This window comes from Leptonotus elevatus, chromosome 7 (genome assembly GCF_054856555.1).
Source record: "Leptonotus elevatus isolate MCC_2025b chromosome 7, RoL_Lele_1.0, whole genome shotgun sequence".
Classification (NCBI taxonomy): domain Eukaryota; kingdom Metazoa; phylum Chordata; class Actinopteri; order Syngnathiformes; family Syngnathidae; genus Leptonotus; species Leptonotus elevatus.
In genome coordinates, this window is record NC_141245.1 from 11852892 (window position 1) to 11865319 (window position 12428).

Sequence of the window (12428 nt, forward strand, 5' to 3'; positions counted from 1 at the left end):
AGCTCCTATTTTCTTTTGGATATTCTTAAATTCCACATACTTTGCCTGAATAGACGTTGCGCACTACCTGTAAGTATGTGGCCTCTGGAGATTTGTTGAGGAAAGGTTTGGCAAATGAATCGCTGTTTTATCTTTGCTCTTTCAGGGGAATGAGATGTTATTCTGAGTATCGCAGCAAAAAAAAAAAGCCCAGACTTATTCGAGGGAAGTTTTTTTTTCTGCCAACCAATATTTAGGAGTAAGCTGTTTGCCAAAGCCCTCGTCATGAGTGGACCCAGGAGTCCATGCCTCATCAAGCTGCCTAATTTAAAGTAAATCATATGGACATAAACAGCACAGACAGTGAGGTCACTGTATGCTCTGCGGGAGTATGTTTCTGTCCAAAGCATTATTTTTCATGCTGATTTACTATTAATGTGATGCATTTATTTGGCCTTTCTGTTATTAATAGACAAGAATGCAGACCATTAAAAATAATTTTGTCAGTGTTTGTACAGAAGTCCATTATTGTACCAGACGACATCTTACCTCCAAATGGTAACAGATGGCCTCCACCACCTGTGATGGGGAAATGTCAAATGACAAAATGACAATATACTCTATAATTGCATCTTTCTTGTTCTACACTCACCAAAACTCACAATCAAAATACGACTTCAGCACCACCAAAGTCATCAAAGTTAAGGTATTGTTTTATTGTTTTAACGGTTTCATTTGGAATCGTACCAACACCTCCTAGTTTGGTCAGAGGCCCTAAATAGGTTTCTTTCTATATAGACACAGCCTAATCAATTGGTCATTTTGACAAACATTTGTAATTAAACCAGTATCACTTTTAGGAGATTTAAGGTAGTCATTATGGAGGCTTTGCTGATCAAGAGATGTCATTTCATGCAAAGAGGAAATATACAGTCCAATCGTATGCATTGCAACTTCTCCCACAGGGCACGACTCTAGAGCTGGAGCAATTGGAGGGAGGGGGGCTTAAAAATGGCAGAAGCTAGAGGATGAAAATGCAGGTTTAACAGATAATGTTACGCTTTAAAACAAGAAAAAGGGGTTAATCCTCTTATTATTTGCTCTTTCATTCTTAATATAAGTTCAGATTTTCTGGCGCTTCTTCTAGCACATTAAAACACACACTTACAATAGAACTGCAACCTCAGTAAAATTAGTAGTCAGTAGCAGCTGATAATATGACAATACATGCTTATATTGTACATCAGTATGTTCCGGACTATAGTTCGGAAATTTTTGGGAACTCTACTCTTAATTTTTATTGAAGACCTCAGCTTTAAGACATCTAGGACTGGTGGCAATAATCCAAAACATTTGATACAGCTCTTAGATCTCATCTTGTGTGAGTGTCCCTAATAAATTGGCCTGTGAGTATACACCTGTACCCTTTGTTACATTTAGACTATTCCTGAGTCATGATGACTGTACCTCTTGTACCAGCCTTCTGTCCAGCTCCTGGGAAGATTCCACCGGGGACGCCACCGTATCCTCCATAACCACCTATGTGTGAAGAGGAAATATTTGCTGGTTAAACTATGTCTGGAATTGAACAAGACCTATAAACTGTTTCACATTGTGTCTTTGTTGCTGGTGAAACAATATACCAACAACATCCAACATAATGCACTGTAGTAGCCTACTCACCGCCGCCGTGGCCTCCAGCTCCATAACCACCACCTCCAAGAACCCCAGCTCCTAGATTGCCGTAACCTAGAAAGAGGTAACAAAACAAACAAACAAATACAGTAAAAAACAAAAAAGTACAGCAATGCTTTAAGAGTGACATGCAGCGACACTAAGCCCTCCATTATTGTTGTGATCATATTTTAGTATTAAGTGCGTGATATAACGCAACTTTATCATAAAGTCAAATAATAAGGATATCAGATTGTCTTATTGGCAAACTCTTTGTCATTGTCTCATTGCTCCCCATTTAGTAGTCTGTAAACCAAATATTGGTGAACGAGCTTGGGAACCTCTCACATTGCAGATGAAGATCTTATGTAGCATTCTTATCACTGTCTGGCAAGACCCTTTACAGTTTGACTTGACTTGTTGCTTAAACAGTCTGATGACAGCTTTGACCTCTTCTTATTGTGAAGAATAAGCAAAATATGTGGATACATGCAAACAGAACTCGTCACTATTATTGGCAACATACAGTCTTGGGAGAATACCATAAACATGCAGATACTATATTTGAGCAAACTGAGCTGATACAAAGCATACTAGAAATATGAACGTTTTTAGAACAAGCCAAAAACACACTGTTACACAAACACCTAAAAAGGGTCTAAAAGCGGAGTGTGAGATCGAGCAAACAAGGGAAGCAAGTCGAATAAGGCAGCAAGACAGACAGGATGAGACCTTGGAGTGCACCCAGTAATGCTCAGCGTGAAGGTAATGACAATGATTAGTGATGATGACCAAAGAATGTGTGAGGAAAGCAACAGTGCACGATGAACCCTGCCAAAGGCTTGACAAACACACACGGCATGCAACACGAGCCTCTGCGCTGAGCTAAGAGTTCCTAAGTAATCTCTTTCTTAGACATGAAGTGTACATGCAGGCACACCTCAAAGTTAGCGTCGAGTCCAACTTTGACTCAACAGTGTTTTAGAAGCTGATAAAAGGACTATTTAACCATTTAAATGAATAACGGACAGTGATGATGTTCCACTTGAGGTTTACTCAACTTCACGTTAAAGGTTGCAGGGCAGTCCAGTTACAGTTTTTCGCAACATAAAAGCTATATTTCAATAAAGTAGTATTTCTACTTGTAAGTTCTTCCATTGAAGAGTGTTTGGCATCTGAGGTGTAATTCTTGTAACGTACCCTCCCGCAGGATTGGTAAATGGTACTTTTCCACCTTACGAGGCCCTTTACATTCGCCGACTCATTCACCTACTGATGATGCAGCATCTGGATCAACTGGGGGTTCAGTGTCTTGCTCAAGGATACTTCGACATGGCCACAATGGCATGGGATCGAAACCACAGCCTCTAGGTTGAGAGACAACCACTCTACTACTGATCCACGCCGCCCCCCGTAATTCTCATAAAATCTCAAGAAATGTTCTCGCGAGAGGTTTGTTAATGGAAGGTAAATGGACGCCCAATGGAGGTTGTATTGTCCTCTCTAATGAGGTTTAGGAATATGCTAGTTTGTTCGTCTGTCCATGTGTAGCTAGCATGTACTGTGCACAAGGAATGATAGTCATAAGACTTCCCACACATGACTAGGGAAACGTGAAAAATGTGACTCCATTACATTTTTGCGATATACTTTCTCAAAAACCACCTCATGAGAGCGTAATGTTCAATAGGGCAGTTTACAATTACGCCCAAACTACTATTTTTAGAACAGCGCACAGCGCATGGGCAGTTAATTTTTGGACAAGAGTGCATTCGTATGAGGCAAAACTTGTTAACTGATTCGAATCACTATTTCGCCATAAATATACTAAACAGACGTAATATGGTTACTACAAATCTCTGCTGCTTTGGTGTCTGCCGCTATGTGACTAGCGATGTTGTGACTGGGATCGAATGAAGGGAGTTTCCAGACGAATGTACCCTCTGGGTTCAAGCATGTACAAATAAATGGCAGAGATTTATGGGAAAAACGTCACCAAAGACACGTGTATGTGCTCTCTATAGTTTGTCTGTGTAAATGGACCAGCAGCTGAAATTCCAGACACAATATGAGCGACTGCTGGTATGTTTGTCTGCTTTCTCAGCGCTAGCCTTAGTAGTTGCTACAACATGCTAGCTACTATACATCATGGTGAAAATGCAACAAAAATACCTCGTGTTTACCTACGGAGGCCACTGCTGCTTAGATGTGAAAATTAATATAAAGTATTAGCACTATAGAACCCTATGCCTACAACAACATGCTAGTTGATCAGTGTCACTAAGATGTGAGCTGTCACTGTGTCACCACGCCACTTTAACAAAAGTAACTAGACAGAAGTCACAGCCAAGGAAGGCTTACAATCTCCAAATGAAAATCGTGACTGTAATGTGTTTCGTTTTTGTGAAAAGTAGCGACCACCATTAGAGAACAAGATTAGCAGTCATCTAGACCGCACCGGAGTGCCAGCAATGATCTTACAATAAATCTTACCGTTTACATTTTGCACATTTATGAGCGCAATGGAAACACGAAGATCCTTCAGAATTGTCTGGCCTCACCCTAGCTTTCAGTTCGGTCACACTCTACAGCAAGTCATCAAAGCTCCATTTGCCATTTTCCTTGGTTGTAAACCAATTCAAAACCACCAAGGCAAAGGCTACCTGAATGCTGCTAGCGTCAAAGGATGGGAAAGTACAGTACGCAAAGCAATGCCATTAAGTGTGGCAGAAAATGGAAACACAGCAGTGGGGAAAGCGGCAGTTTACTGGAAGCACCAGGAAATTGTCAGCACCGCGTGCCAAGGGCACCGAGGCCTTGTAAACCACTGTAACAAGAGTTGGCGCAAGACCAACGCCAGAGGAAGAAGAGATCTTGTGATGCAAACTGTCTGGGGGACTACAGAAGAGGCCAAATTGTAGTAAAGTGGTGGGTCTTGCCCCCCAGGGCCGCCGGATGCAGTGGGATGAGGCACTAAAAGGGCCGCTATTGTCGAAGGAGCTGTGGAGGACTGACCAGGGCATACTGAACTTGGTGCTGCGTTCCGTGGCCGATCTCTTACGTACTCCAAACTTGAAATTTTAGTAAAAGGAAGATGATTTATCCTGCAGTCAGTGTGGCGCTAGTCTCTGCATCCTGAACCACATCTTGGCTGGGTGTTAAAATCCTCACAGAGGTTGCCAAGGGGACTGAGCTGCGGTTTGTCACTTTGTCATTCCAAACGGAGGGCAGCATACATCTGACTGACTGACTGACTGACTGAGATCTGTGCGTGGGCCTGAAGCAGCAGCTGGTCGTTCCGCAGCAGGTTAGGGTCACAGAGGACACTGTTAAATTTAAAAAGGTATTTGATGGCTTGACATGTATCATATGCTTTTTATTTGTGATACAATAGCATTTGGTTTTAAACACAAGCTCTCTGTTTGGCCATATTTACAACACATTGTCAGCCTAAACAACCATATTTTTGTTGGACATGAATTACGACAGGACATCAACTCACACAAATAGGGCCCTCATAACTTGCAGATTATTGGAAGTATACTGCACGTCAGTTTGTTTTGTTGACAATGAACCACCCGTGGATAGTCTGCACAATAGCCCTGATATCAAATGATCAGTTTCCTTTGGTGCTTTTCCCAGTTATTTAATTTCTGACAAATTGAAGGATTTCTGTATACCTGCTGTATATTGTAGATACATTTTTGAGCCACTCTAGGGAAAACAGGAAACCCATGAAATCACTTCTGTAACTCCACTGTATTTGGACAACGGACAGAACATCTCAACAAAAACTCAATGACCCAATCCAAGATGGAAGGGCTGGAAATTCAATACTACACCAGAGAGTGAACCGAGAAAAGAAGGTGAGCGATTAAGACTGATCTAATGCTGCTTATTTGTACGACAACAGCATTTTGGATACAAACAAACAACCAGTAGAGACAAATTATTCCCAGTACTCATATCAATCTCTAATCTAATCTCTTAATCACATACATGTAGATTACAGCATTATTAACATTTTTTTTCTTAGGATAATAATGATAATACTGGTATGCAAATGACAGTGTCTTCAGGAATGTTTGCAGCTCAGTGTTATCGTGGATTTTTTTTTGAGCCGCTTCAAAAACGCTCCCAAAAAAGACTTGATTTTAGTCGTTTGTTCTGGAGTTACCCTGGACGGATAAATCAATGACAGATCGATGGATAGGCACTGTCAAAAACAAGTGATCCAGTAAGAGCCCAAAGGGCAAGATTTCAGGGTTACTGTTAAAAAAAAAAGGGGAAAAAAGAAATTCTACTTTTACAAGGAGAGTTTTAAGTATTTTTTACCCATATACATATAAATCCATCCATCCATTTTCTTAACCGCTTGTCCTCACAAGGGTCGCGGGGCGCTGGAGCCTATATCAGATGGCGGTCCACCCTGAACTGGTTACCAGCCAATATATATATATATATATATATATATATATATATATATATATATATATATATATATATATGTATATATATATATATATATATATATATCATAAGTAATTTAAGCGTTAACAAACTCATGACCTTCAGCTTGGGAGACTGCATTGCTGGTGTGTCTAAAATGAGACCAAAAACTGGTCTCTTGGAGGTAACAAGGACTTTGCCTGACACCATCAATATACAAACACACCGCAGGAGCGGCATGGCTCAGGTGGTAGAGTGGCTGTCCCACAACCCAAGTTGTGGGTTTGTTTGTTCCTCAACCCTTGCGTTGTTGTTTTTTTGTGCTTGTTTTTTATTTATTTTTTACAAACTGGTCAAATGTACTCAAAACTCTCCTTGTAAAACTTTGAGTTTTTGAGTGAAAAAACATTACTAGGTTTTTTTCAAGTAAAGATTACTCTTACTCTATTACTCTCTTTCCTTCTTTTTTTTTCTTTTTTCTTTTTTCCTTTGGTCTACATGGTAAAGATACGTCCCCAAGGTACCGCCCTGTGACAAGCCATTGTTGTACTGTAAAAGCTACAACAAAGCATTTGAAGAGAACACATATAGGAAGAAGAATGTAAATCTTTGTTGTAGACTGACACTGGCCAGACAATGTGGCCAAAACTCAGTCACTGGTCATGTTCTCAGCCCAAGTGATGGATATGAGCCAGTGTTTACAGAAATATCTGGTTTCAATCTCACCCCTCAAACATCTCGCTCATTCTCCATCGGGGCGAGGTCAGACAATCTCGTTTGAGAACCGAGGGATACAAAAGCCATTAATCAAAACATTGTCTTTGCTTCTCACTCTCTCTCCTTCGCTTGTTATCTCCATTTATCACTATTATTTTTCATTTCCCCCCCCAAAAAAACCAAACACTTTCTATGAGTTTATTTAGAAAAGACAAGGTGTTAATTGCATCAATAGGAGGAACCAAACATGAGTATGTGACAAATGGATGCTTCGTGCTCTGTACTTTGGGCTTTTATTCAAAACCACTGAAGATGGACGAGCGGAAGACAGACCTCTGAAATGTCCGCGATATTTTACAGACTTTTTTCATTTTTCCTTATTTGTTTTTGCTCTGTTAGCTTGCAGAAAAGCACCTAGAGACCATTTGAACTCATACCCCTTCATTCTGTTAAAAGTGCCAAAGTGAGAAGTATGACACATACTGTATCTTGCTTGCGCTAACCATGACATCATTAACACAAAAAGGTGCACAGAATGCAGGGACGTGCTTTGGCAATGCACATTGCTGCACTTTCTGTAATGTGATGGAAATTCTTCTCACTAACTTCATCTTCAAAGACTCGGCCAATTCCCTGAAGACACATCGTTAGTCTTTGATTGACAGGTGGGTTCGATTCTTCGGCTATGGTCCCAAATACATTTTCAGTTTTAAAAGTAAGCCTATCATTATGTCTTCTGTAGTCATCACACACAATTTTTATCAGTATCAAATTATCACGCTGTACAACTTCCAAGTTGGTGGATAGATAGCATTTTTGTGAGGTGATGCAGGGTGAGCTGGATAAAAGCAGAGTGATGTGAGGTGCTGTAGTAATTCCACATTGCGTGAGACACAAGCGGACACAGTGATGCTTCCCTTGCGTTCCCTCACACTTCTCCTGTGACCTCCAATTGTCCTTGTCACTTCCAGGTTCCCTGTGCTGTAACTTATCAGCACCCAATTGTGAGACCCAAGGTTTGCGTGCATGTTGAATTAATTATATGTTCACACGCTACTGCACATATTGTCTATCCTTTACTTAATGGTGTGAGCTGGCTGACTTGGGCAGAATGCCTTCTATTGTTTTTAATGAAATTTTTCCTTGGAGTCATGACACTATCAATGACGGCTTCCAAAAGCGCTCAGTCAACCTATTTGTTGTCCTAAGTGAGTTCCTCCTGATAGAAATGTTTCCAATGTGGCTCAGTTCTCCTCAGAAATCTCTAGTAGTGGTAATTACTCTCATCAATGTAATTAACAGTAATTTGCACTTTTGATTTCCAAAAAAAAGAGGACACTTGGCCCAGCCTCTAGTCTAGATCCTTGAATGAAACTCAACATTTTCTCAAATATGTCATAAATTAAGTAGTTTAACATATGCCTCCTCTGAATGGGTAGGAAAAAAAACATAACTCTATCACCTTCTTTTACCCCAAAATCTACTTTTCAAGCTGTCAAATGACCATGATCGGTAATTGAACCCGCACCACGACCACATATCCAGTTTGGGAACCTAGAGTGCTACCAGTGAGCTAAAGTTCTGAAAAGCCTCTAAAATGTCTACTGGATGAATGGATGTTTGTCTATAAGTTTCTTGTATCAGGAAGTCCTGGGTGCACACGTCCTCTCACCCAAACTCAGCTGGGATAGGCTCCAGCTCACCCACAACCCTAATGAGGTCAAGTGCTATGGAGAATGGATCGATAGAATTGGCAGACCAATAAACGTTTATCACACTTTGGGTTTGAAAAACCTTGCCGTAGAGAAGCGTGAAAGTGCTTAGGTGAGAAGCAATGTTTTGATTGCTGTTGGTTTGTTTGATTGTTGGGTGGGTTTTTAAAAAAAAGGCACCTAGCGCCACTATGGGAACTTCAACAATGCTCAGGAAGAAAATCCGTGTTTCTTCAGTAACCAGTTTTAAATTCAATCATTTTGGCCTACAGAGAGGTTCGAACCTATATTTTTCTTCCTTTTACACACAAAAGAGACAAATGTGTCCAGCTCGACCCAACCACTATTGAGACTACTGTAGCACTGTCCTTTGTAACCCAAAGGAAGGGCGTTTGTAACAGCATGGTTTAGTTAGCTACAACTTTTCAAAACACAAAAAAAACTGCATATCAAACTATTTCCAGAGCTAGTGCACCAAGTTGAATAAAAATGACTCAAATAAATGCATGTAAAATAAATAAAAAAAGCAATGAGTAAGAATATCTCCCTCAAACAGGCATTTAGCAATGCTTTCCAATGGCTTCATACAAACAGTAACTGTGCTACTGTGCTGTTGTGCGACCCCACCTCAGTAAACACCTTTATGCAAAATTATTCGGACTTTGCCTTAATTACCTCCACTAAATGGGTTATTTTGTGGAGTCTGTCTGCCTGCAGCACATCCAAAGTTTCTCTCTGCTGCCTTGCATGCCAAAACATTAAAACTGTTGGAATAATATGACTAATACACTTGAGGACATTGAAAAGTGCTGCTACTTCTCACACACTGGGAAAGACTCACTTCCCACAACAAACATCCGCACTTTGAACTACTACCACAGCACTTGCGCACTTGAATTGAGCAATAACTCTAAAGTGCATGCTTAATTAAAAACATTTATGGCAAGGAATGATCAAATAGAATTATAATATGTGAGTTTTTATATTTTCTGTTGAATGTGGCGCAATAATTCCCCACCACGGTGCCATAGCACACTAGCGCACTGTGAGAGATCATCAGGAAAATTATCCAAGTTCACTTAATTAATCTCAAAATGAGTATTTATCTATTATAAATATATCTTTGCTCATCTATCTGTTCCAGTGACATATAGGGACAGGTAGAACAATTAACTTTTCGTCTACTAGATGGTAGAGGGTACAAAGAAGAGCTTTCTGTTTAAATAAGCAGTCAATTTGTGAATAAATCATCATTATTTCAATATTCATAATTTGTTTGATGCTGCGCTATGAGATTCATTTAAAATGGATGCCTTGTCTCCATAAAAGTTGGGAAACACTGGTCTCCAGAACAGGAATTTTATTTTCCACTCAGCAGTGTTGTCATTACATCTGTGGCGACAGTTGTTGTTCCTGTTTAGATTTGAAACTGTACTAATTTGTAAACCTCGCATTACGCCATTATCCATTGAGTCAATGATATCATTGTTTACACTTCAAGTCATACGAAGCCGACAGCAGCAGACCGTACGCTTTCAACCACACCAGAGAGTTCGGCCTTTCCTGGTTTTTGTTAGAACTAAGAGGATCTGCTACTCTTTATCCACTTTGAAGGAATGTCCCAGCTGCTCTGCCAACTCCGAGCCCCTGAACATGTCTGAGGAGTATCTACAATTCAGTGCTCATCAACCATTTGATCTTGGCACACAAACGTGCAACATGTTCAACACAGGCATTCAGACAAGGCAGAAACACATTGCAAGCATTAGATTATGGAACATATGAGGCGAAACATCACAGATCTGAGCAGCCAGCCCAAAAAAGATTAATTGTACAAACTATGATTCGGGTTAGAACTCATGTCAAAATGCAAAGCCTGGAGGCATGGTATGTACAGTTGGGCCAAGTGTGTTTCCTCTCCCAGATGGTCCACATGTGCATCTGACTGCCATTGCACTGAATACTTTTCTGACAAGTCAGGGTTGAGGAAGGAGACCAATGTTGGACAGGTCGGCTGCTAACATGCACATTGAAACATTGATGCTGGATGCACCGGCTCCAAAGCATTTTCCAAGTTCTTCCGTCATAGGAAAGCTTGCGAACACAGTGCAGCCATCTGTTGCATGTCACTGCTGCAATCATTGGGAAGAGAATATAAAAAGATCATTTATATCATGGATGGGGGACAAAATGACAAGCTGAACCCAGAAGAATATTTACTTCTTGCGCTGAAACACTATGACACCTTGATAGGCTGCAGAGGGTTAAAAGATCCTAAACCTGTCAACCTGTTTAATTATGGACCTGCATACAAGCTGAGGAATCTAAGGAGACATCTGAGTGACCATTGTGAGCACTGGGAGTTTTAGCTCAGCTGTCCCAGCAGAGACTCCATCCATATAGCTCTTATTCTGTTCAGGGTTAAGGCAGGAGCCAATTCCATCTGACTTGGGGTGGAAGGCAGACAACAACTTGGACTGGTCACCAGTCATTTGAAGGGCATTTATACATGGGGCGGTGAGTACAAAAACGAATCCAACGGAAGCTGAGCAAAATATGTGAACAACTATACTACTAATATAGTAAGTAGGTTAGTGACCTATACTCAACAAAAAACATAGAAACAGTCATTATAGCCATTGTTTCAGCCCAGTTACCAAAGGTGAGCACAATTAAGAAACAAGTGACAAGCATGGCCCTCATCCATGGCCACGGGTAATTGTGTGCACGTGAGAATGTGAGAGAATGGACATAGTGAATAATTTACGATGCGACAAATTGTCTACAGTTTGCTTTTTTTCCTAGTCTGTGCATGTGCATTGGACAAAATTCAGCTGAACTGGGCCTTGTTTGGCCAACTTGTAAGAATAGCTTGAAAAATTCCGTTGGAGCTAATTATAAATTAGAGTGATAGGATTTGTTTTAGCCCATGTGTAACAACGTGCAACTAGTATATTCCTTTGTTATGGGCAATGGAAAGTTCCAATTTGTGGTAATATGCATTTTGCCTTTGAAGCGCACAACACTCCTTCAAAAATCCAGAGAGATAGTATGAGAGAGAGAGTATGAGAGAGAGAGAGTGAGAAAATCTCCATCTGTGTCTAAACAACCCAGGGACAATATTGCCAGATGGACAAGGACAGAGGTTCATAGTCCAGACTTACTGGAAAACAAAAGCTGGAAGATTGGCTCGACTTTGCCAAGGGATGGCTCATCAACTCACACAGAGTGTAGATCAGGCTCAGACTGAGGCGTGTAGCATGCAAAATTGATTAGACACAAACAAAAACTAATAAAAGCCACAACTTAACTTTCATTGCTTTTCAATTACAATACGTTTTGGGAATATTGGCTAAGATTATGGAGATGCTAAGAAAATGTGCTTCCATCACTGAAGAAATTTTTTTAGGAAACAACTTTCGCAGTGAGAATGCTGCCCGTGTGCAGTTTTTGGTGACCTGACAAATGGGAAAACTACAGAAAAAGTTTGAGAGCTTTATGATTTAGCCGCTACAACATTAATAGTTAAATATGTTAAGTAAGAAAAGACAAGATTGTCTTTATTTTACTTGTATATTTTATTTAAAACATGTTTTTTATGTTAACTGAAGTCTAAAAGACTCTTAAAAAAAAATTAAGTAGCCCAATAAAGTTAAGTGAAATTCAGAAAAAAAACTATTTATTTAAATAAAAATAGATAAGGTCAAAAAAAAAAGGTCAAAAAGGTCGACTTCAGTTTAAACAAACTTCATACTTTATTAATCAAAGAGGGTTGTTGGTATCTGCTGAATGTAACTATTAAAGTAACTTGTAATCTAACTAATTTACTTTTAAAATCAAGCAATCAGTAAAGTAACTCAGTTACTTTCACAAGCAGGTAATCAGCAAAAATAACTG

The 12428-nt window shown here is 40.0% G+C and overlaps 1 protein-coding gene across 9 annotated transcripts in view; it reads right to left on the minus strand.

Annotated features, from left to right (window-relative positions):
• The window catches only part of elna (elastin a), a 66824-nt gene that overhangs the window by 19402 nt on the left and 34994 nt on the right, over window positions 1-12428 (minus strand). For all 9 annotated transcript variants that reach the window (XM_086080767.1, XM_086080764.1, XM_086080768.1 and 6 more), the window contains exons 6-8: window positions 1663-1728; window positions 1447-1518; window positions 529-558 (exon numbers count right to left, since the gene is read on the minus strand). In XM_086080767.1, coding sequence (XP_085936893.1) covers window positions 529-558; window positions 1447-1518; window positions 1663-1728 — 168 coding nt within the window. The remainder of the gene's footprint in view (window positions 1-528; window positions 559-1446; window positions 1519-1662; window positions 1729-12428) is intronic.